Source organism: Aquarana catesbeiana, linkage group LG03 (genome assembly GCF_042186555.1).
Source record: "Aquarana catesbeiana isolate 2022-GZ linkage group LG03, ASM4218655v1, whole genome shotgun sequence".
Classification (NCBI taxonomy): Eukaryota; Metazoa; Chordata; class Amphibia; order Anura; family Ranidae; genus Aquarana; species Aquarana catesbeiana.
This window is the reverse complement of record NC_133326.1, coordinates 675,111,808-675,137,528: the sequence shown is the minus strand read 5'-3', so window position 1 is coordinate 675,137,528 and position 25,721 is coordinate 675,111,808. Positions and strand designations below refer to the sequence as shown.

At 45.7% G+C, this 25,721-nt stretch overlaps 2 protein-coding genes across 2 annotated transcripts in view; one reads left to right on the top strand and one right to left on the bottom strand.

Annotated features, from left to right (window-relative positions):
• Positions 1–9,282: 9,282 nt before the first annotated feature.
• On the bottom strand, positions 9,283–25,030 carry MCM7 (minichromosome maintenance complex component 7). Its single transcript, XM_073622892.1, has 15 exons — positions 24,865–25,030; positions 21,608–21,687; positions 19,807–19,971; positions 17,743–17,867; positions 16,957–17,137; positions 15,642–15,779; positions 15,406–15,555; positions 14,073–14,187; positions 13,812–13,947; positions 13,619–13,701; positions 13,234–13,445; positions 12,346–12,527; positions 11,972–12,224; positions 9,942–10,051; positions 9,283–9,810 (listed from the first exon to the last, which is right to left on the bottom strand). The coding sequence occupies exons 1-15, from the start codon at positions 24,890–24,892 to the stop codon at positions 9,603–9,605; spliced, it is 2,166 nt and encodes a 721-aa protein (XP_073478993.1). The 5' UTR covers positions 24,893–25,030; the 3' UTR covers positions 9,283–9,602.
• AP4M1 (adaptor related protein complex 4 subunit mu 1) overlaps positions 24,445–25,721 on the top strand; it is a 46,179-nt gene continuing 44,902 nt past the window's right edge. The window contains exon 1 of the mRNA XM_073622891.1: positions 24,445–24,597. The gene's annotated coding sequence lies outside the window, so the exon portion shown is untranslated. The remainder of the gene's footprint in view (positions 24,598–25,721) is intronic.

Here is a 25,721-nt window from a genome sequence, read left to right as displayed (position 1 = left end):
CGTTCATCCTATTATATCGTTACGGGGGAATTGATCTTTAAAGATCAAATTACGTGATGTTTGTGATTCTGTAGAAGACTCGTTTAGCATAAGATCCCAATGCACACTGTTTTTCTGCAGACTTTTGTCTTCAGATTTACCAAAACCATGTAATATGAGGTCAGACCATAAGAGTTTCAATTTGTATACAATCAAGCAGGCCCTTGTACTACACGGCTATGGTAAATCTGAAGACAGAAATCTGCAGAAAATCTAATAGTGGGTATGGGGTCTAAGACAGGCATCGTTAAATGGCGGGCCGTATGCGGACTGAGTCACTGTCCCATCTAGACCCGTGGTCCCGCCATTTAGGAGCTTTCAGTCTCCCTGGCCTCCCCCCGCTGTCATTCTCAAGGCAGTGCGGAGAGAACGGGAGGCAGGGGATAGCAATGAGAGAGCGGGGGCGAGGGAGGCACAGCCGCACTGGATTGAGGGAGCTGCATGAGTTAACTTTTCAGATTAACTAGCAGGTGATTGGTTGCCAGGACACTAGCAACCAATCACCAGCTTGTTAATAGGAAAAGATAACCTCGGCAGCCCCCCTGCTCCCGCCTTCCATCCAGTGCTGCTGTGCCTTCCTGCCACGCTCCCCTCTGTGTAAGGTAGGCAAGAGAACATGGCTGTGAAGGGGAGGCAGGGGGTGACATGAAGGCGGCATTGGGGGGGTGATTCGAAAGGAATGGCGAATGTGAAGCGGGCAGAGCTCAGCACTGTGGTGGGGGGAAGGGTAGCAGTGCTGTGGGGTGTTAGATTTGTAGAGGGGCAATGCTGGGGGGGTGATGTAAAGGGGGGAGGGGTTCTGTGGTGTGGAGATGTAAAAGGAGGCAATGCTGTGGGGGGGGGGTGTAAATGGGAAGAAGTCCTGTGGGGGGTATGTGAAGGGGGCAGTGCTGTGGGGAGGAGATGTGATACAAAGGGGGGCAATGCTGTGGGGGTAGGGGATTTTAAGCAGGCCAGTGGTGTGGGCGGCGAGATGTGATGTAAAGGAAGGCGGGTGCTGAGAGGAGGTGATGTAAAGAGGGGGCAGTGCTATGTGTGTTTGTGGGTTCAGGGGGTTGATGAGATGGGGGCAGTGGACACTAATGTGGAAATTGATGTGCGGGGGACTGAGGATGTTTAATGTGAAAACAGGATTGTGAAATAAAATGAGGGGATTGTGATAGAAAAGATCTGAGACAGTTAAGACCCCTTTCACACTGGGGCGCTTTTCAGGCGTTATCACTAGGGTTGTCCCGATACCAATACTAGTGTTGGTATCTGCACCGATACCAAGCATTTGCCCGAGTACTTGTTACAAGCTTCTCCCCCTCCCCCCCTTTCAGCTGCTTTAGTGAAATGATCTATACAGCGGTGATCGGTGCTTGTAACTCCCCAACACACGATCACCGCTGACTGTCACCGCATCCTCCTCCAGTCCCCCTCCTTGCCCTCTCCGTTCTGCTGTCCCCCTCCTTTCTTCCTCCGTGTCCCCCTCCGTTCTGCTGCTGTCCCCCTCCGTTCTGCTGCTGTCCCCCTCCTTTCTTCCTCCGTGTCCCCCTCCATTCTGCTGCTGTCCCCCTCCGTTCTGCTGCCCCCCTCCTTTCTTCCTCCGTGTCCTCTGCCGTTCTGCTGTCCCCCTCCTTTCTTCCTCCGTGTCCTCTGCCATTCTGCTGTCCCCCTCCTTTCTTCCTCCGTGTCCCCCGCCGTTCTGCTGCTGTCCCCCTCCGTTCTGCTGCTGTCCCCCTCCTTTATGCTGTCCCCCTCCTTTCTTCCTCCGTGTCCCCCTCCGTTCTGCTGCTGTCCCCCTCCTTTATGCTGTCCCCCTCCTTTCTTCCTCCGTGTCCCCCTCCGTTCTGCTGCTGTCCCCCTCCGTTCTGCTGTCCTCCTCCTTTCTTCCTCCGTGTCCTCTGCCGTTCTGCTGTCCCCCTCCTTTCTTCCTCTGTGTCCTCTGCCGTTCTGCTGTCCCCCTCCTTTCTTCCTCCGTGTCCCCCGCCGTTCTGCTGCTGTTCCCCGCCGTTCTGCTGCTGTCCCCCTCCTTTCTTCCTCCGTGTCCCCCGCCGTTCTGCTGCTGTCCCTCTCCATGTCATCCTCCTTCCTTTGATGTATGAACAGAGTCAGTGATCACCGACTGTCCATTCACATAAGTGAAACATTGTAATCTCCTGTGATTACGATGTCTCAGTTTATGAATGGAGAGGAGCCGCTGTCTTCTCTCCAATCATTCTCAGTGCAGCTGAAGCTGCAGAGAAAGGGATTGGGGAATCTCTATCCTCGGTCTCTTTCTCTGTCTCAAGGGGGAGATTTCAGGGGTCTATTAAGACCCCTGATATCTCACAAAGCCCCCCAACAGGGCTGATAAAAAAAAAAAGTATTGCAATAAATAAAAAAAATTATTGTAAAAAATAATAAAAATTAAAATAAAAAACACACAGACACCATCCACCCCCTCCCTCCCTAAAAAAAAAAAAATAAAAAAAATAAAGCATTGTAAAAAAAAAAAAAAACAAAAAAAAAAATTGTAAAAAAAATCCCCCCAAAAAAACATTAAAAAAAGTATTGGTAATCGGTATCGGTGAGTACTTGAAAAAAAGCATTGGTACTTGAACTCGGTCTTAAAAAAGTGGTATCGGGACAACCCTAGTTATAACGCCGTAACCACTTGCCGACTGCCGCACACACATATATGTTGGGCGGAATGGCACAGGAAGGCAAATGGGCGTACCTGTACGTCCCTTTAAATTTGCCGGCCATCGCGCGGGCCCCGCAAACTCTATGTTCGTCGGCGGCCCGCGATTGCGGCGAGGAGAGGCAGAACGGGGAGATGCCTATGTAAACAAGGCGTTTCCCTGTTCTGCCTAGCAATATGACAGGGATCTACTGCTCCCTGTCATCGGGAGCAGTGATCTCTGTCATGTTGTAGTGAGCTCACCCCCCCCCCCCCCACAGTTAGAATCACTCCCTAGGACACACTTAACCTCTTCATCGCCCCTAGTGTTTAACCCCTTCCCTGCCAGTGTCATTTATACAGTAATCAGTGGCTATTTGTAGCTCTGATCGCTGTATAAATGACAATGGTCCCAAAAAAGTGTCCGATGTGTCCCACATAATGTCGCAGTCCCGATAAAAAATACAGATCGCCGCCATTACTAGTAAAAAAAAAAAATAATAAAAATGCCATAAAACTATCCCCTATTTTGTAGATGCTATAACTTTTGCGATTTGCATTATTGCGATTTTTTTTTTTTTTTTTTTTTTTTTTTTTTTTACCAAAAATATGTAGAAGTGTATATATATTGGCCTAAGCTATGGAAGAAATTAGTTTTTTTTATATATTTTGGGGGGATATTTATTATAGCAAAAAGTAAAAAATATTGCTTTTTTAATTCAAAATTGTCGCTTTATTTTTTGTTTATAGCGCAAAAAATAAAAACCGCAGAGGTGATCAGATACCACCAAAAGAAAGCTCTTTGTGGGGGAAAATAAAGGACGTCAATTTTGTTTGGGTACAACGTCGCACGCCTGCGCAATTGTCAGTTAAACAGTTAGCGGTTTGAAACGCCCTGCCCATTGAAATGAAAGGGCAGCGCTGCCGAAGCGCCTGCAAAATGCTTTGGTAGCTCCGCAACACGGGCGCTTTTAACCCTTTCTTCGGCTGCCAGCAGGGGTTAAAAGCACCGCTATAACAGTGGAAAAGTGCCGCTAAAACTAGCTGCGCTTTACCGCTAACGCCGGCACCGCCCCAGTGTGAAAGGGCTCTTACTGTTCGAACCTCCATGAATTTTTATTCACTACCCCTGGCATAGGAGAGAGAAAGGCTTAAAGTAGTATTAAACCCACATACAAAAATTAAATAAATTGCAGCTTACTAATACTTTAATTTTTTTTTTTTCCCCCCCTTTATTTTCACCTGGTGATCCAGTCAGTAATTTTGATCAGTTTGTGGCTTCTCCGCACAACAGAAGTCTTATTTAATCGACGTCTGACAAAAGGACACCTTTCCTGATACACCAGGAAAAGGTAGCGCTGAGGCATCAGTCCTTGTTCTTACCTAAGGTGGGTTCTTCTTTCCACCTGAATCAAGACATCGGGGTTGATTTACTAAAGACAAATCCACTTAGCACAACAAGTGCAATTATAAATGCAGTCGCTGTAGATCTGAGGGGAAGCTCTGCTGATTTTATCATCCACTCATGTGCAAGCTAAAGTGCTGTCTTTTGTTTTCCATGCATGTCCTCCTCAGATCTACAGGGACTGCACTTCCAAGTGCAATTGCAGTGCAAAGTGGATTTACCTTTAGTAAATAACCCCCATTGTGTTACCATCTTTTTGTCCTAGTCATCCTATGGAAAAGGTGCTTCACTCTTTGGATGTTTGAGTTTGTCTGAAATCTATGGTTTTATTTTGACAGTCTGATTCCCTGTTTTGTTCTGCCTTCAGGGTCCTTATAAGACTTAAGAGGAAGGTTGCTTCTTGATCCACTATTTCTAGGTGGATGTGTCAGCTCATTTCTCAGCCCTATGGTATCAAGGGCAAGGGTTCTACCTTCTAGATTAACTGCTTGCCGCCCACCAACAGTACATTTACTGTGGACGGGCAGCAGCTACAAGCTAGGCCTGTGTTGGCGAACCTTGGCACCACAGATGTTTTGGAACTACATTTCCCATGATGCTCAATTACACTACAGAGTGCATGAGAAATGTAGTTCCAAAACTACATTTCGCCATCACTGAGCTAGACGATGTACCTGTACGTCACCTAGCACTAGCGCACCGTGGCGCAATCCTGTGACCGTTGTGTCACAGCGCTCGGTGTGATTGGTCCTAGCAATCACATGATTACAACGTATACAAAACAATCATGAATGGCTTCTATTGATGACTGTTTTACTTACTATTGTGATGCTGTGATTGGGCCACAGCTATCACATAGTACCTGGGCCAATCGCAGCACCCTGTACCATGTGATTAGCTGTAGCCAATCACACGTCACAATAGTAAGCAAGCTGTCATGAATGAAAGGCCATCATATTAGCTAACACTATTACTTATAGTAAAAGAAATTTGCACGGGTCTATCGATGTGCAGCAATTGGTGTCTCTGGGGAAAAAAAAGTCCATAGTAGGAGTCCAACTGTGTGAAAAAGGAAGATAATCCACAAATGGCAGCTGATCCCAGAGTAGGAGCAGGCTCTGTGTATGGCTAGGAACAACATGGAAAGCACAAGTGCCTCTAAGTGTAGTATCTTTAGTGACATTTATTAAAAAAACAAAATGCTATCCACTCACATGGTGCAGGGAGAGGGCAACCATGTCAGAAATACAGGTGATGCCCACGGGGCTAGCGTCCACTAGGATGACAACTGCAATCTCCAGATGCCGTCCAGTAAAGGAGGGAACGCCAGCCACTCAAGCCGGAGGTGACGGTAGATGCAGGAAGCTTTGTAGGGCCAACAAGGACAATCCTCAGGAAGTGCGCAGCGCTTTTCGGAGCATGCACGCTCCTTTGTTAGAGAACCTTAGTGAGCAAACAGCATCATGAAGGCCGAGAAACACACCAGACAGGTCAGGGATAAAGTTGTGGAGAAGTTTAAAGCAGGGTTAGGTTATGAAAAAAAATATCCCAAGCTTTGAACATCTCACGGAGCACTGTTCAATCCATCATCCGAAAATGTAGTATGGCCCAACTGCAAACCTACCAAGACATGGCCGTCCACCTAAACTGACAGGCCAGGCAAGGAGAACATTCATCAGAGAAGCAGCCAAGAGGCCCATGGTAACTCTGGAGGAGCTGCAGAGATCCACAGCTCAGGTGGGAGAATCTGTCCACAGGACAACTATTAGTCGTGCACTCCACACATCTGACCTTTATGGAAGAGTGGCAAGAAGAAAGCCATTGTTGAAAGAAAGCCATAAGAATTCCCATTTGCAGTTTGCGAGAAGCCATGTGGGGGACGCAGCAAACATGGAAGGTGCTCTGGTCAGATGAGACCAAAATTTAACTTTCTAGCCTAAAAGCAAAACGCTATGCATGGTGGAAAACTAAGATTGGGGCGGAGGTTAACCTTCCAGCAGGACAACGACCCTAAACAGACAGCCATAGCTATAATTGAATGCTTTAGATCAAAGCATATTCATGTGTTAGAATGGGCCAAAGTCCAGACCTAAATCCAATTGAGAATCTGTGGCAAGACTTGGAAATTTCTATTCACACACACTCTTGATCCAATTTGACAGAGCTTGAGCTATTTTGCAAAGAAGAATGGGCAAAAATGTCACCCTCTGGATGTGCAAAACTGTTAGAGACATCCCCCAAAAGACTTGCAGCTGTAATTGCAGTGAAAGGTGGTTCTACAAAGTATTGACTCAGGGGGGGCAGAATACAAATGTACACCACACTTTTCACATATTTACTTGTAAAAAAAAAAAAAATGGAAAATCATTTTCCTTCCACTTCACAAAAATCCCAATAAAATACATTTACGTTTTTGGTGGTAAAAAAGAAATGTGGAAAATTTCAAGGGGTATGGATACTTTTTCATGGCACTGTAGATGTTCTCACCTCTGCAAATGTGAGTTTTGGGCAGAAGGTCTTGCAGGTGGCTTTGTAATGGGGTTCCCTCTATTTTTGTTTTGGGTGTATTGGCCTTGTTTCTGTGTTGCTCACTCCTCATGTTCCGTGCTTTGGAACATCTCTAATAATGAATATGAAATCCTCTTCTGTGTCCTGTGATGTACGATTAGGATTCCTGGTTGATCTGTAAAATCCTTTTCTTCAAGTAGATCACAGGACACAAACATTCTCTTACTGCTTGTTACAAACTGAGACTTAGCTGAGCTGGGAGGGTTTATGCCCTTTTTGGCCATTGTCCTTTCACCTGAATGTAGCAGGATAACCCAAGTAGTCATGAATATCAATGCCTCTGTATTATGACATACCAAGAATGCTCCGTTGTTAGGGTTTCTCACACTGGAGGTGAGAAGGTGCGTCCACCAGTGCCTTTCCATGCGCAACTGCACCAGCAGACAACTCTTTGAAGAGTCAGGGATCTCTTCAGCTGGACCTGCAAGCAGGACTGTGTCCACAGCGGCAGAGCCGGACTCATGACCTGAGAGGGCAGGGGTCGCTACCTGTTTGCTGTGTGTCTTATGACACCAGTCTAGAGGAGGACCCGAAGAACCTGTATTGGTCCCCCACAGCACTCCCCAGCATATCACCCACATAGTTTCTTTATGCTTAACAGTGGTGGGGCTGCCATTTTCGGCAGCACAAAAAAAAAATGGATGAAGTACTTCCTCAACGCAACAGTACAGAGCAGCTGTGTGGCACCGCTTCAGGACCTGGTTTAGAACTCAGGACTACTGCTGTGTCTGTCCAGGACCCTTTCTGTTGAGCACCCTAAGGTGCTCCAAATGGGGGGGGGGGGGTTAACCCCACTTACCACCTGACCAAATAGCAGGCCTCAGTCACATGCAGGGCAAGCTAGAGCATGCAGGAAGGGTGATCCATTTAAATCCCATGTCTTCCCATAGGAGGACAGCCTCTACTGTATTTGCCGGCCGGGACCACATCACTGCGGACTCTTGTGGAGAGCTACCGCTGCTATGGGTGGGCAATAGAAGGCAGAGGATAAGCAGTAACAGGGCAACGCCCTAGCCCGCTTGCCATCATGCTGAGGGCGGTGTGGAGCTCCCGTGGACTGAGGCAAAAGAGGGCATGTGCCCCAATGCATAATGGCATACGCCCATGCCCAGCCAGCAAGCCACAAAGCAGCAGCCTAAAGTGTCGGATAGCCCGACCGCATGGCATACCGGTAGTGCGACTGTACAACCCCAAAATCCAGGTAGTCTGACACATTATGCAAAGCATAGCTTGGTACCGTGTCCTTCACACCCCTGCACCCACCCCTCTACCTACAGGGCCAGTAAATATGGAGGGGTGGGGGGAGAAACCCTGCTGCACCAGCGGGCCCCCACACTACAGCCCAGGGGGAGGGGTTGACAGGCTACCACCAAGATCTGGGGAGGGGTGGAAGGGGACCCTGCAGGGCCAACCACCCCCTGGGGGTACCAATGCCCCACACAGAGTCCAGGGAGGGAAAAGGGGGGGGGGGGGGGGTGGCAGAGTACTTACCAATCTAGCTGGAGCGTGCAGGTAAAGCTCCTGTGACAGAACCAGCTCTCCACCGAAGTGTGTGGAGTCAGCCAGGGGTAGCACTGTGACAGACTGTAGGCATTTTTTTAGGCTGAAAAACTCCCTTCGCTTATACACGAGTGAGCCGTACCTTTTATTACTAAAACAGCACGTCTCCCGCTGTGTAATGCATTCTGTTCAGCCCTCCATTGAAACAAAGCCCGCCCCACCTCCTCCTTGTCTGTGATAGGCGGAACACTGATACAGTTTCCCAGCATCGTATCAGTGTTCCTCTATCACAGACGGAATGCATTACACAGCGGGAGACGCATGCTGTTTTAGCAACAAAAAGGTGTCTCCCGCTGTGTAATGCATTCTGTTCAGCCATCCATTGAAACAAAGCCTGCCCCACCGCCTCCTCCTCGTCAGTTTGTGATAGAGGAACACTGATACGATGCTGGGAAACTGTATCAGTGTTCTGCCCATCACAGACGAGGAGGCGGGGCTTTGTTTCAATGGACGACTGAACAGAATGCATTACACAGCGGGAGACACACGTGGTTTTAGTAATTAAAAAGGTACGGCTGCAACTGGGCACAGTGAGGCTGCAGATGGGCATTGTTTACCGGTAGCTGCTGCATTTTCCCACCCTCGGCTTATACGCGAGTCAAGATGTTTTCCCAGCTTTTTGTGGTAAAATTAGGTGCCTCGGCTTATATTTGGGTCAACTTATACTCAAGTTGATACGGTACTTTCTAGCAAAAAAAAAAAAAAAAAAAAAAAAAAAAAAAAAAACCATGTAAACAAAGTGTCAGAAAAAGACCTGTCTTGAAGTGGTTAAACTAGTACTTCCCAACTATAAAAGTAATAGAACAGGTCTATAATGATCAGCCTGTTCAGTCTACTGAGCGAGCCATTAGACATGTCAAATCACTGGGTCAGTGCCAAAGGATTTGGACCTGGGATCCTCGTGTGGCTGACCTGACCATAATGGGATCTGAATAAAATGGCAAAAGCAGAACTCTGTACCCAGAGGAAGAGAACAGATGGAAGCTTCTGCTGGGGTTTAATTGCAAGTTCCTTCCTAAAAACAGGATATAATTGCTTGCACACAGAATAAATTGAGTCTTACAAGTAAAAAAAAAAAAAAAGTCTTTATTGAAATTACTTTAGAGACCAAAATTTTCATTGTAGTCAGAAAAACAAGTCTCCATAGTAAAGACCAGAAATCCCTGAAGTCAACTAAATGTAAATATAAATGCGTCAACATGTCATCTTAGTATTAGCACGCCGCTAAATAAATGTGCCACTAGGCATAGCTAGATAAAATGTGTGTGTTGCGCCTGTGTATGCCCGCAATTGTCCATCAATGGGAATTTCTGGAGAGACTCAACAGTCTGATATATGCATCAAACACAGCCAGTTATTTTAGGCAAGAAGCGTGGAGTACATCAATCACACAAAGGTGATCTTTGTCCGGGCTTGGTTAACCAGCCAAACATTCAGCTCCTCATACTCTTCCAAGGCAGCTTCGAACTGTGCTGGAGTGAAGCCTTTGGAAACACATCGCTGTTCAGCTTCGGAAAACTTGACACTGCGTGCCCCCTTCTCTGGAACCATCTCACGAATCGTGGCAAAGATCACATCAGCGGGTCGCTGTGTCCTGGAAGCCAAAAAAAAGGGTATACATTGACATCTACCACTATAGACCTCGTATATAACCCTACAGCATGAGAACAAAGGAGGAAGCTCCCAAAGTCCAAAGACCAAAAAAGACAGCTGGGATAGTTTTACCTTGTAGTCTGTCCTTTGTCACCTAGCAGAGAGTCTTTAGACATTTCCATTAGCCTCATTGCTTCGTTCACATCCTCCTTCTCAACAGTATCTTCAAGACGTAACCGAGCCTATTGAAAAAAGGAGTAGCATTAGCAGAAAAAAAAAAAAAAAAAAATTCCACAACCCTTTCAAAAAAGTGAAATCCAAGGTTATGATTCTTGTAGAACAAAACAGGTCTCTAAAAGCAGGAGAAAAATTTGGGTACGGTGTTGCATGACCGTGCAATTGTCATACAAAAAAGAGTGACAGCGATGAAGCTGGCCTGGGCAGAAAGGGGGTTTAAATGCCCAACAGGCAAGTGGTTAATTTGCAGTTATATTAACCACTTAAGACACAGACCATTTGGCAGGCCAAGGACCAGAGCACTTTGTGATTCGGCACTGCATCGCTTTAACTGACGACAATTGCGGTTGTGTGACCTGACTGGCATGCTTTGGCCAATCACAGCGCAATGTGCTGTAAGAGCTAGGATTGGCCAAAGTCAGGGTGCCTTTGGCCAATCATGGCTCAGGGGCCAAATCCACTGCTTACATGGCAGCCGTATATAGTGAATGAAGGGAGATTAGGCAGGTAGTGTGCAGTGATTATATATAGCCATCAATGTAGTATGTTCAATACATTGCAGAGTAAATGTTGATGGGGACAAGGGCCTCTTCCCAACAACCCTGGCCAGTGGTTGTCAGGGTCTGCCGGGGGGGGTGGGCTTATTGGAATCTGGAAGCCCCCCACTCCAAAGCACCTTGCCCCCCCATGTCTTCACCACACACTGTTGAAGGGAAGTGCAAATGCACAATTGTCCACAAGTCTTTGAATGCTTTAGCATTAACCATACCTTTCACTGGAAATATATGAACTCAGTTTTGGAGGGGCGTCCACATACTCTTGCCATAGCATGTGTGCGATGGGGAACAGGTGGACTGCAACACTGCAGATTCATGTGCGATAGGCAAGGCTTTCAAAATCTACATGTTCCCACCACTGTTATAAACAGAACAAAATGTTGGGCATAGGTGAGGATCATCAGCATGTTTATTCAGTCATTTGTTTTCAGCCTAAAATAGAAGTGTTTGGTCATTATGCCGTAGTGTTTTGCCAACACTGTCAGACCGAGACAAGTGCAATGCTCCTAGGACACACCAGCAGTTGCTCCTGTCTCTGCCTGTCAACATCGGCCTTTCTGGAGAGAATCGGGTGCCTTGGATGCAATCATCAGCCTCAGGACGATGGAGGTCACAGGAAACTCAGGAAGTGCTGTCCTTACAGTAGGACTATGACACAGCTACCTGCACGAACAGCACTTTGGAGCTTCAAGGACAAAACGGTCTTCCCAACGACAAACACTGCTCTCGCATTAAGTATTCCAATAGTTTGAAAGCAATTGTAAAAACGATCCTTGTAAAACAACCCATTCAGCTTAAAATGGAAATGAAAGGCAAATACACAAACACAATTATAAAAATACCCTTTCTTCTTACATAAGAAATCACATTCCCTCTGTTATCACCTGCATAAGAGCAGGGGGAGGAGATGCAACAGCAGTAGACTGAGCTTCCCAGCAAATGGCTGTGCAGAAGGGGTGTGTCAGGACAAATCTGATTGGAGAGCAAGCACTTGTATGTATGTGTCCTGTGTCCCTGTGCAGCCTACCTGTGTCCAGTGCAACCTCCCTGTGGCGATCTTCATCCTCCGATCAGTGTGTGATAATACACTTCGGCGGCCATTCCACTGTTCAAAAGCCGCGCCTCCTCGTCTGCGATAGGCAGAACACTCAGCCTATCGTGGACATTCTCTCATTCCACGGACGAGGCTGTACACTGACTGCTGGGAAACGGAGTGTTCAGCCTATCACAGACGAGCAGGAGGCGCGGCTTTTGAAAGCTGGAACAGCCCAGCACTTTTTCATACAAGCACATGGTACAGCAGGCACATATCAAGCGTATGAGATGTTGGGGGGGGGGGGGGGGGGGGACGACACACTAAGTCTTTACCAGAGCTGTAGAGAGTCGTAGAATGGACAACAGGGTCCTTGCAGATGTGAATGTGGTGTCTTTATTGGTTCGCGCTTCTTTCCTCATCTCCACATAGGCAGCGGTCAAATAATCAGCAAGGGATTCTGGGATTGCGGGTTGCTTCCTCTTGCACATGGTGATGTATCGCCTCATCAGCTTCATATCCAGAGCTTCGAACTGGGATGGTGGCTGTTTGCTGTGCTGGTGAACATATGTGATGTGCTGAGCCAGTCTAAAGACAACAGACACCTCCATTAGTCAACTTACCAAAAGGGGGAAAGAAAAAAAAAAAAAACCCACACAAACTGCAGATGTGCCATGAAAAACTAGCATCATACAAGCCAAAGAGTCACCTGAGATCGTTATCCCGATCCGGCTTGTCCTGGATTAGCCAAAGCAAGTCAAATCGAGACAGTAAGGCAGCAGGGAGCTGGATGTTTTGCTCTACACTCTTCTTGGGGTTGTATCGCCCATATGCAGGATTAGCAGCAGCAAGGATGGAACAGCGAGCATTAAGAGTTGTCATAATTCCAGCCTAACAAAAAAAAAAAAAAATACAATTAGATAAAATTAAACCAGTAATCTGTTCCCTCAGGCCTGGTTCACACCAATGCAGGTACAGTTCACGTTCAGTACACGCATTTGATCTATTAAAGTCTATCGAACCCCAAAAAAAAAAAAATATATTAGTCCCTGGCCCCGTCCATAAAATGCAGATAGGAAAGTGACTCAGAAAACAATAATTAAAAAAAAAAAAAAAAAAAAAAAACCACACAACAACACTAGAAACCACACACCCCATTACATTGTGTAGCACTGAATGCACCATTTCTACATTGCATTTAATGCGCCAATGCAATAGAAGAGATAACGAAGACAAACTCTTGGTTTACAGAGAAAAAACTGTCTCAGACAGATTCTGCAAAAGGGTCTCGAGTGCATTCTAAAAGTGGTGCAGCATAAGCCAAAATTCAAAGTTTAGACAGGTGCGTGAATTTGGCGCATTCTTCACTTTTAGAATGTACGAGAGGCACTTCAGCAAAATGTCTGCACCAGTCTTTATGAATTTGAGGGCATTTGCTTTTCAAAACATGTACACGGTGCAATAAAAAGCATGTTACAATTGTTCATTACCAGTTAAGGGGGGGGGGTGTCACTTAAAACTCAAAGGTCACTTAAATATGCAATAAAAAGGCCCACTATTACCACCTACTTATGTAAACCATTTATCAGATCCTCACCTTGGCAATGGAGATGGTCTGCTGCTCCATGACCTCATGAATGGCTGTGCGGTCACTATCCATCATCTTATCAAACTCGTCAATACAGCAGACACCCTGATCTGCCAACACCAGAGCTCCGCCTTCCAGAGTCATCTCCCCAGTTACTTGATCTTTCATTACAGCAGCCGTGAGGACCACCCCAGACGAACCTCGTCCAGTTGTGTACTGACCTGCATGTGGAAAAACAAAATGTTAAGACACCCGTTCCGAACTACAGGGGCTGACATGCTAGTTGTCTGGTAGTCTTGGAACAAGCATGCAGCCAGTAAAGTCTGATCTGCATACCTGCTATAATAAAAAAAAAATCAGACTGTCAGATTCTCTCAAAACATAAGATACTCACTGCGAGGAGCTAGACGATCGATGTAAGACAGAAGCTGGGACTTTGCTACTCCGGGGTCTCCCATAAGGCAGATGTTTATGTTCCTGAAAAAAAAAAAAAAAAATCACAAGAATATTACAAGTTATGTTCAGGCCTCACTAGGATAATCCTCCACCCACCAAGTTCTTGTGAAGTCAGTAGATTAAGTCAAGACATACCTCTTATCTTCATGCCCCGGGGAGAGTGGTCAACACCACCCACCAGGAGAAGCAGCAGTGCCTTCTTCACATCTTCATGACCATAGATCTCTGGGGCAATGGAGGCAGCCAACTTCTCATAGAAGTCTTCCTCTAAAAAGAAAAAAGTGCACCAAGTTACAGACTTATTCCTTTGCAATAAAGACTGGTAACTAGGAGGTTATTGAAGACTTCAGGAGGAGTAATTTTCAAACTCTGAAGTTTAGGTTTTTGCACACCTGTAATCTGTCTTAGTTCCTCCTCACTCAGCTCCTCTGTTCCCAGCTCATCATCCTCAGTTTTATTCATTTTAGTGATTCGATGAGCCTCCATGTAAGTCTCAGAAAGAAGACCCTACAGGACAGAACACAAAAAAAAAAAAAAAAATAAATAAAAATAAATATAAAATATATTATGCCCCAAGCCTACATAAAACAAAAAAAACAAAAACCAAACCCAAAAGCACCAATTTGCTCACTTTCAAATTGTTAAAATAAAAATACCAAGTTTGTCACCCTCCCCAGACTAAACTCTTCTGATCCTGCCAGCAATTTAGTTAGCATCTGTATTGCACAGTCATTATCTGGGGGGGCAGTTTAATACCATCTGCTCTCATTCATACGCTACATTTTGCAGCCCCACAGTATTGAGCCTGCAATACCCTACACTGTTCTCTTAATGCAACAAAGAACTCCATGAAAAGAGTCAGTCTCAATTGGGATCTCCATCTGGCATCTATGCACATCTGCCACTGTTATTTAATTACGCTCTTTCAGCTTGAGTCCCCAAGTCACCAGCACCAAGCCCATCACTGTGCATCAATATGCATTTCTCCCCATTTTAAAGCAGAGTATGGCAGTGAATGGCTGCACTGCTGCTTTTTTAAAATTGAACTCCCTCCAAGTCTTTTCAGCCCTAGTCCTGTGTAGTACATGCCACAGGGATATTTTGGGGCGGAGGGGGGGGGATGTGTACAAGTATAATGTATATAAAAATGTAATTTTTTTTTAGAATGTTGGAGTTAGGACAGGAAGACTGTTAAACAGCACCAGGTCAAGCCCACATGTCACACCGCATTCAGTGCAATGCGATTTGAGTCCATTTATTTTGAATGGGCTCAAAAAATGTACCAAAGTGGCACATGCACTGCAGCCGGACCACATGGTAGTTTTGAATCATGTGACCCAGTGCAGACAGACACTGCATTCACGACCCGTGTTTGGGGTGTCATTAACATTGCACCGACACCAGCTGCAGAACGCAAGGGCAGCAAGTTTTAACCACTTCAGCCTCGGAAGGCTTTAACCCCCCCCCCCCCCCTTTCCCTAATGACCAGGCAATTCTTTGCGATGCAGCTTTACTTTAACTGACAATTTTGCAGTCATGCGACACTGTAGCCAAAGAAAATTGATGTTTTCTCCCTCAGTTTAGATATAATAAATCAGGGCTTGTCAAGTCTCAGGCGCCACACGGCGACTAGAAATTGCATCCTGGGCTTTTGAAAAAAAAAAAAAAAAAAAGAGAAAGGCCTGCATTAAATGAATCAACTGACCGATAATTCAACTCACTTACCTGTACTACTTGCCGAAAACCAGTCTTTAGCATAGGAAGGAAGATCCCAGTAATGCTGATATGATCACCTGGCTGGGCCAGACGGGTATTCTCTCCACGCACGTACACTGTCATGCAGCGAGGGATATTGCCAACTGGTACTTGGTCACTCTAAACATACACAAGGCACAGACTGTTAGGTAAAGTTTTCTTGGGAGGAACACAAAAAAACCCAAAACATTTTATAATCCACTTACATGCTCCTGAATCTTCAGTTCCTGGAACTTGACAAACTTTGACCCCCTAGTTTGTAAGTAGAGTCTGCCACCTGACCGGTTAGTCTGACACTCTTTACTTGGACACATTATGAGAGGCATGAAGGTTGGAGACTGGATCTGTAAAAACATTAGAGGATATAACTAAACCACACACACTTACCATTACATTTTATACCCTATACCTCTTCCACAGAGCAGAGTCCCCTCCAGTGCAATAACTTCCCTTTACTATTCCTACCCACCACCGCAAATACCCCAAAAAAAAAAAGTATATATTTGTGTGCACAAAACAAACATAACTCAAGTTGCAGTTCAGCGAGTAAGATAAGCATTTGATCTCCGAGAAACACGCAACTTAGTATTCAGTGGAGAAACCCTTGTTGGCAACCAGAGGTCAGACTTTTCTTGTAGTTGGTTTCCAGGGTTGCACAAATCTCAGGAGGGATTTTGGTCCAGATCTTCTCTAAATCCTTAAAGTTTCTTGGCAACTCCCAAGTTTCAGCTCCCTCCGTAAAATTTCCAGGATTATGCCAACTATGACCCCAAGAACATCATCCCTACAGTCAAGCACGGAGGTGAAAATATTATGCTTTGGAGGCTGTTTCTTCGCTAAAGTACAGACCGACTTTGCCGCATTACAGGGCCAATGAACGGGGCCATGTCCTGTATAATCTTGGATGAGAACTTTCTTCCCTCAGCCAGAACACCGAAGATGGGTCTTTCAGCATGACAATGACCCAAAACATACCACCATGGCAACAAAGGAGTGGATAAAGACGCAGCATTAAGGTCATGAAGTGGCCTAGCCAGTCTCTAGACCTTAACCCTATAGAAAGTTCATGGAGGGAGCCAAGTGACAGCCAAGAAACCTTAAGGATTTAGAGAAGATCTGTAAAGAAGAGTGGACCAAAATCTCTCCTAAGATGTGTGCAAACCAGGTCACCAACTACAAGAAATGTCTTACCTCTGTGCTTGCCAACAAGGGTTTCTCCACCCACTAAGTCATGTTTTGCTTGGGGGATCCAAATACTTATTTTACTCACTAAACTGCAACTCAATTTATAAAATGAGTCATGCGTTTTTCTGGATATTCGGCCTCTATCATTTAAAATACACCTATGATAAAAATTTAGACCCTTCGTTTCTTTGCAATTGGGCAAACTTACAAAATCTGCAGGGGGTCAAATAACTTTCCCCACTGTAATTGCAAGTACTATAACTGGAGGGAGGGGGGGTGGGGGAATTGTGGACAGATTTAGTTTGAGGACCCGGCTGAGATAAAATTTTTACTTACTGGTTGATAAGTCTCAGCACCACACTGGTCACAGGTATAAGTTGCTACCACCATCATGGGTTTGACCTCTGTGACCCTGGTCACAATTCCTCTCACGGAAACCAGTTTACCAATTGAATCCGCTTTCACATCACGGACAACGCGAGCTTTGGAACTGGTGGGAGCCTTGAAGTACAGTTCACTGGAGGGGGAAAAAAAAAAAACTGGTATAAATTTGCGTCATTGCTAACATTTGTAAGCAATCAATATAGCTTGAGGTACAGAACAGGGTTGGCCATCATAACCTGCTATTTGCATCTCCAAACATTATAATACCAGAACCCACTGCAATTATCACTGGATTGTAAAATGTGCGCTATGGGCAGTCCCCCCCCCCCCCCCCCCCCCTTAGAAGAGTGTGGGGGAACTGGAGCAAGAAATTCCAACAGGTTGGAAAATCCCTCTGTACAATACGAGTTTATCAGCTTTTATGTTGTCAGAAACCACCTGATCACATGCGATTCTCAAAACACTGAGGGGGGGGAATGGGGGTCATTTACTAAAACTGCATGGTGCAAAATCTGGTGCAGTTCTGCTTAGAAACCAATCAGCTTCCAGATTTTATTGTCAAAGCTTATTTGAGCAAGCTGAAGTTAGAAGCAGATTTGGCCACCATGCACAGCTGCACCAGATTTTGCACTCTCCAGTTTAAGTAAATCAACCCCACTGCAACATTACTGGATAACCCTTTGAACAACTACTCAAAAGTAAATAAAAATTAAAATAAAAAAAATTGCTGCTACTTACAATCTTCTCATGAGCTCTGGTGGATACTGGTTGTGGGGGTCCCGGATCTCTGAGGGGTCTCTGCCCCTCTGCTCCATCATTAACCGATGTTCTATGTAGACATCTAGAGAGTCCTTATGCACAACCTATGGAGTTAATATTAAGAGTTCAGTACGTCTCTCCAACATGTGTACATTATTGCCTTATGTTTGGTATTAAACTCTGCATGTACAAAACTGCCTAGCGACCCAGTCCAAAAAAACAAAAAAAAAAAAAAAAAACCACCACGCTCCTTCCATCATGCAAAACCCATGAAAAGCTTAATTTGATAAAAAAAACGCTTAGTGGGCAGCATGTGAAATCTTGGCAAAATTCTCAGAGCCTGAAATTATGCCTGCCGATATTCAAGTTAGATGTCCAAGCCAGACAGAACAATTTGCAACCACTAACCCTGCATGAAGCCCCGCTCACCCCTGTGCATTTGGGTGCAGTGTGTTAATCCTGCCCACTATTGGTGGTCTACCACCACAAACATGTTATAGAAGTGGCAACACATTTAAAAAACGCATTTGTCACAGGTGTGATCCTGGCTGTAAGTCAGTCACGAGAAACACATTTTGTTCTATCTATATATAAAACACTGAAATAAAGTGCAAGTCCAGTCAAAACACTAAGCCAGTACTCTCCTCTATTTGACATGTGTTCTAATTTTAGTTTGTGTATTAACCCTTTCATGACTAAGCCTATTTTTAACATTTGGTGTTTAAAAGTTAAAACCCGTATTTTTTTGCTAGAAAATTTACTTAGAACTACATACATCTATTTTTTTTAGCAGAAAATTTAGAGAATAAAATGGAGATTGTTGCAATATTTTATTTCACACGGTATTTATGCAGCTGTGTTTCAAATGCAACTTTTTGGGAAAAGGGACACTTTCTTGAATAAAAAAAAAAAAAAAAAAAAAAAAAAAAAAAAAAAAACCACAAACAGTAAAGTTAGCCCAATTTTTTTTGTACAATGTGAAAGATGTTACGCCGAGTAAATAGATACCAAACATGTCACGCTTTATAATTGCACGCACTCGTGGAAAGGCAACAAACTACGGTACCTAAATTTAAAAATTTTTTTTTTTACCATTACCAGGTTAAAGTTAGAGAGGCGATCTAGTGCTAGAATTATTGCTCTTGCTCCGACAATCGCAGCGATACCTCATGTGTGATTTGAACAGTTTACATATGTGGGTGCGACTTCCGTATGCGCTCTTTGCTGCACGAGCTCGCGGAGGCGCGTAAAAAAAAAAAAAATTTTTTTATATTAATAAATTGTGTTTAAAATAAAAATTGGTCACTTTTATTGCTGTCACAAGGAATGTAAACATCTCGTGGCAGCAATAGGTGGTGACAGGTACTCTTTATGGAGGATCGGGGGTCTTTTAGACCCCTGATCCCTCCTTTGCACTTTAAAGTATTCAGATCTCCGCTTTCGGCGATTCTGAATACTGTATATATTTTTTTTTTTCAAACCGGCGCCATTTGCAGCCGAGTAAACAGGAGGTGACGTCATGTCGTCGCTTCCGTGTTTACATTCAGGAGACTCGAACAAAGCCGTTTCCGGCTCTGTTCCAGTCTGTGGCTACCTGCGGCGGATTGTTCATCGGGCCTTCCGGTGGATCGGGAGGCCTGTTGAGTGACGTCCCCTCCTGCTCCTCCGGTATAACAGCCAAGCAGCTTTTAGCCGCATCAGTTATCCCTGGATAGCCGACCGCCGGCTCTTTAAAAAAAAAAAAAAAAAAAAAAGTACCAGGCATCATCCCGGTATAACCCCCAAAAGCTGAGGCCGCACATCTGCGTACTGTCGGCGGGGTTAAAAGTAGATCACCTCTTTGGGCGTTTCCCACAATTTAATTGGGCTGTACTCACATATCTCAACAGAACAGTCTCAAAATATACCCAACGCTTCCAAGTATGGAGAAAGCAAAAACTGCCTTCCACATTAGGTTTATTTTTATTTTGCAATTTTGCCTCCACCAATTCAAGAGTCCCAGTACGACCCCCTTATAGGGAACCTTCCATTTTCTGCATTCACCTCTTTTTCCTTATACTGGGGTAACAACTCCTGAACCGCATCGGCGAAGAGATTGGTGTATCTTCTGGCGTTCTCACAAATGGCATCCACCAATTCAGGATCTTCTTCTGCCAGATCATCCAAGTCTATGTAGAGAGACACTTGCTCCCTGTGGGCAATATTTGTCTGAAATAGAAAAAAAAAAAAAAAAAAAAAAAAACACCCAAATTAGCAATGAAGAACAAAAGAGAAAAGGGTAAATCGGAGAGCGCTGCCATATTACAAAGGTTCACAAATATAAAAGTTAGATACAATATTTTAGGAACCTGAAGGGGCCATATATTGGAAATATGGGGCGGGGCAGCTTTCATTACCCATATCACACTCCCCTGCAAAAAAATGGTGGGGGGGGGGTTGCAAATAAGTGGAGCTTCTCCTTTTGGGCAGAGCTCCACTTTAAAGTGGAATTCCAGGTATGACCATTTTTACATTGGTTCAGCTTGTTCCACTGTAAGCATGTAATGTGCCATCCCTGTGGAAGAAAAAAACCAAAAAGAAACACTGTAGTAAGCACTGCTACTACATCGCCTCCAGCTTCTGGGTCCCATGCCAGGCGCTGCCCTGCTGCTTGCTGAACACAGCAAGAGGTCACCCACTCAGCATGGGCACCATTCATAAAACACTTTCAATGAATGCAAAATGTTCTGATTGGACGAGGTGGAAATTGTGCCCTTACCACCCCGCCTCTCCACCTTGTCCAATCAGAATGCTTTGCATTCACTGTAAAAATTTGCCATACCTGGAGTTTATCCAAGACAGCAATAAAATGTCTGACCCTTCCCCCCACCCAAAACATTTGATAAGTTGGCTTTGACAGTTGATAAGTTTAATGCCACAAAGTTACTCAGGTGAACTTCACAATATTCGTTATTGGCAACACGCCATGATCCAGCCACCACCCTGAAGTGCTATGAAGTTTCAATTTCCAAAACTTGAAGACCGCTACCTGACATCACCCTGTCCACAAAGGGGAACCCCCCCAATTGTCCCTAAAAACCAAGGGGGAGGAAATGGAATAGCTGCATTTCCAAATAGGTCTAGAAAAACTTCAGGGAAAGTTTTTAAAAAAAGGAATGCAACTCAAGGTTAGAATTTTTATTTAACTACTTGGTGCAGAGTGCTCTCAAATAGGCAGCCGGGCCTTGGTGTCGAGCAGTCGCATATTTGCGTGCAATAGCGCTGACAGTACTGTGCTGAGAGTGCGCACCTTACACACTCCCCAGAAAGTTCCCGATTGCCGTTTGCGATCGAGACTTTTCTGATCATGTGACCACCAATCACGTGGCCATAAGCCCCACCTCCCAGCATAGCAAACCCCTTAAAGAGCCTTGGTTTAAACAAAGGGCTAGAAAGGTCTCCTGCCCACCTTTCTTTAAAAGCACTTAAGTCCCCTGTCCTGGAAAACTGCTTGAACTGGGTGCCCCCACCTAGTGTTTCCTGTTCTAGGTGGGTGAAGCCACGCTCGTGTGTGGACCTGAAGATGATTGGGAAAGCATTACACCAGGTAACAAGTCTGGGGAATGCCCAGGGAAAAAAAAAAAAAAAAGCCTACTTACCACCAGCTCGCAGACAACCAAATGAACCTAACAGTATGTGTTAAAAACAGGAGTTTAGTCATCACGCATTTGCAAATGCATGCGTGAGCCACTTCACCCTGGTATCTGTGGTCCTAACACTAAAATATATGGGTGTCCCTGCGGTGGAGGCACATGCATTCAAACATTACACCAGACCACCACATGACACCCTCAATGGCACTCACCAGCTGGGTTCCATATTTAAAGTTCTTCTTTCCAAACTCATCATCTTTGTAAAATTCTTGAAGGAAGGTTTTGCATTTTTCTGGAAAAAAAAAGAGAAAACAGTCACATTTAGTTGAAAAGCCTTTAACAAAATGATAACCTTGTTGCATTAAAACAAAGTCGTAATAAGACAGAAGGGAATGTCATAATCACTATTAGAAAACATGTGAATGTACATCAGCCTTCTTCAGGGCACCACATGTGTTTGGAAACCATCAGGTGGTAGAGAGCGAGAGAGACTGAGTGCAGTATGTCATTTAAAGTTTAAAGCAGAGTTCCACCCAAAAATGGAACTTCCACTTTGGATATAATGATATAATGTGCATGGCAGGGAGCACGCATGCTCTGAACGCAAGCTCGACCACGCCTCCCGTCTATCGTTGCCGACGTGCTTGTTATGTGACCGTCTCTTCAGCCTCGGAAACCACCGGAGCTGCTGACCACCACCGCTGCCCAGCTGGACTACAGGAGCCCAAGCTACTTATGCCATGCACATTATATCCCACCAAAATGTGAGCTGACCTTACTTTTAACTAACATACTGCACTCAGAGTGGCGCCGCTCCTCTCACCCATATGCCCTCTACAGCTGGCTGTCCACATCGATAGGCCAGAACCCCCAAACTCTGGTATGGAGCAGTGAATGAACCTGGCCTACTGGCACACCTGGACCTTAGAACTATTTCCATATCGTACTAGCTGAATTTCTAGTGCTCCATCTTTAATTGTAATCTCTGTAATGGATAGCTTGTCTGCTGCTCAACATGGCTATTCATGAACCAGGAGGAAAAAAAAAAAAAAAAAAAAAAAAAAAAAAAAAAAAAAAAAAAAAAAAAGGGGGGGACACGTCTACTATAAGAGCAAGTTCACTAAAGCCACCATGAGCTCATAGCCTAAAGGGAAGGCCACTTGCTCTAAGGGTTACCGAGCTGGCCAGCTGCAAGCAGTTCTGTTCCACCATCACTCTTATGTCTGAGAGATAGCTGAAGCGACCCTGTCAGCATAGTAAATGCTGCAGGACAAACAAGGTCCGCTGGGCCATTTCATATGGACCTCAAGTCTCTTGCAACCTTGGCAAGCCACCCTTGTGTCCGCTCCCCACCCCATCCCAGCAGTGAAGAGGACAGAACTCCTACAGATCCTGTGCGCCTCTGTGTAGCGCCCCCTCATCCCAGCCTCCCCTGCATTCAGCAGACTGGCAGCCAACTCCAGTCCTCCTGCACTTTGCTTCCCAACAATGCCCCCCTGCCCCCCTTAAGCAGCACAGGGTAAAAGGGGGGTGAACCAATGTTAGGAAGGGGGTGGTACTTGCTACTGGGGGGGGGGGGGGGGCTCTGGACGTCTAGTCTTACAGATATGGTTGCCTTCAAAAAGGCTGGTTATTGTGTTTTGAGACTTTAAACGGGGGGGGGGGGGGGGGATGTGATTCTAAATTAAGCATGTGGCTGCAAGTACATACAATTGATTGGTATCATTTATTAACAATGGATAACAGGGTAAAAGATATGAATGCTATGGAATTTATCATCATGCATCTTTTACCCTGTTATCCCATTTTAATAAATATGTTACCAATCCATTGTACTTTCTTGCAACCACACGCTTAATTTAAAGTCCCAACTTTTTGTCCCCCCCCCCCTCTAATTCTGGTGTAGGAGCATCGATGCCTACTTTGTTGTAGTGCATCTGCAACCTTTGCTACATGTACTGAGCACAGGATGTACACAAGTAGGTACTCCACACACCCAGAAATGTCAATACCTGCAGCAGCTAAGCCGACAGCAGTCAGACAAGTGCACATGTTTTCACACCCCGGGCCTAGTTTACATGTGACACGGGGTAAGCTATAAAGCAGCCGTCTTAGCCTCTGCTGCAAAGTTACCATGGTGCTGCATGTGATCGGTTAGGACATCAGACAGATGGCTTGGAGTTAGTTCAATTTCTCTAAGTGCTGATTCACACCAGACACTTTTTCTGCACTAAAGATGCATGGTGTTTATGTATGCCAATGGCTCTAGTTAAGACCAATGCAGTCAGTTTCTGGTGCAGAAAACACGAAGGAAAAAAACAAAAAAAAAAAAAAAAAACACACGTGCTGCATTTTTTCTGCACAGAACTGTACTGGAACCTAGCAAATTGTATCAAAAACACACTGGAACTGCGTGTGGTGTGAACTGTAAGCAAAAACTGATCCGGAACGTAGGAGTGCATTTTTTGTGGTGTGAACTGCCCCTAAAAATACATGCACAGTGTGTTCCATTGGCTCTTAGGTCACACCAGTGCAGTTTCCGGAGCAGGAACTGACCTCGAACTAGAGCCACTGGAACACATGGAAAACACTGTACATGCAAAAACCCATCGGGTTTTACTTCCTCTTTAAACTGGAGTTCGGCTTCAATGTTAGCGTATCTAAATCTGCTAATACAAATACCCACACACCAGACTGACATTGCTGCTGTCCAAGAAAAAAAAAAAAAAAAAATTGCCTCTTGTGCTCCTTCCTCCAGAGTGGGAGGCGCTCTAATACAAAAAAAAAAAAAAAACAGGGAAAAAAAGCCAAAGGAAAACAAATGCAGCCACCACATTGAATGATTGGTAAACTACAATATAGTACAGTTGTGTGCTGCAATACTGCCTCAAGTGGTGATGTGAGTGTATCGCAGGCTGATCTCTTCCCATCTGCACAGACACCGTCATAGAAAAGGACGGACTATATTGTATGATGAGGCGGCAGTGTACACACACACACAGGCCGCATCACACCTTCCTCCGCCCGGCCTTTGTGATCCGTCCACAGCAGAAGGCACGCGCCACAAGCCGGTCACATGACTCGTATAACCCGGAAGTAAAACCTACCTCTCCACCTTCATACAACAACCTGCCGGCCGTACGTGTGATCCGGACCTATCCCCTCCCCGGGGGATGTAGGAGTAGCGACCACCCCGGCCAGGGTAAGTCTATACGGCGGGAGGTCTGTTCACGGCAGTCCCCGGCTTTACAGGCCTCGGACAGAAGTCTCTGTATAGCGGGGACCCCCATTCAGTAAAGAAAGGCCTAGGAAGGGAGAAGGCCGCTCCGAGTGTTGTGGTTCAGAATATCAGAGCCGTGACTCCGGTGTGTGAGCGCTGTGTCACCTCACACACTGAGCTCACTATACCAACATACACTGACTGACTTCATACTGGTCCCCCGACACCGCGCTCCCGCATCCCTCCTACCTTTCTCGGCCTGATAGTCCCTCGGCATGTCTGCTGCTGGTGAATGGCGGATCCGCTCCGGCTCTGTACGACTCGCTGACTGCTCGGTGCTGCCTCCTGTTTTCCCGGGCTTTCTTTTCGCGGGCTTTTGCCCACTCCGCTACGTGATTGGCTGGCCCGGTAAAGCTGTCACGCCGGCTCGCACCGCCCCTTGGCAACAGAGGTGGGAACACGCGAGTTGGAGCCAATGAGCGCCGAGCGCAGGAGCTTCAGCGGTGAACCAATAAGGCTCGTCTGATTGGCACTCGCGGCCCGCCCCCTTCGCGGAGCGCCAGCCAATAAAGTGGCGAGAGTGAGAATTTCCCGCGTTTCTTCTTTGTTGAGCTATTGTATGATACATGGGACTGCTCTGAGTGTGTCCATAGAGAGAGGGAGAGAAAACATCACATCCGATGAAAGGATGGAAGAAAAGTACTTTAACCACTTCAGCCCCAGAACCGGTGGCAGCTGGTGCTCAAACTTTTTTTTTTTTTTGGGGGGGGGGGGGTGCAAACAAATTGAAAAATACTGAACCCCCCCATCAATTGCAGCCACTTGTGCCCATCAAACGCAGAAACACAGCCACTTGTGCCCATCAAACACAGCCACTTGTGCCCATCAAACACAGCCACTTGTGCCCATCAAACACAGCCACCTGTGCCCATCATATGCAGCCACTGTGCCCGTCAAATGCAGCCACTGTGCCCATCAAACGCAGCCACTGTGCCCGTCAAATGCAGCTACTGTGCCATCAAACGCAGCCGCTGTGCCCATCAAATGCAGCCACTGTGCCCGTCAAATGCAGCTACTGTGCCCATCAAATGCAGCCACTGTGCCAA

What these genes read in the sequence shown, in the direction of transcription:
- MCM7 (XM_073622892.1), bottom strand. Translation starts at nt 24,892, where the DNA reads ATGCCGAGGGACTATCAGGCCGAGAAAG. An exon ending in GGCATGAAGATAAGAGGTAT is followed by an intron (nt 13,702 to 13,811) that starts GTCTTGACTTAA and finishes TTTTTTTTTCAG; the next exon opens with GAACATAAACATCTGCCTTA. An exon ending in AGACCATCTCCATTGCCAAG is followed by an intron (nt 12,528 to 13,233) that starts GTGAGGATCTGA and finishes TTTTTTTGTTAG; the next exon opens with GCTGGAATTATGACAACTCT.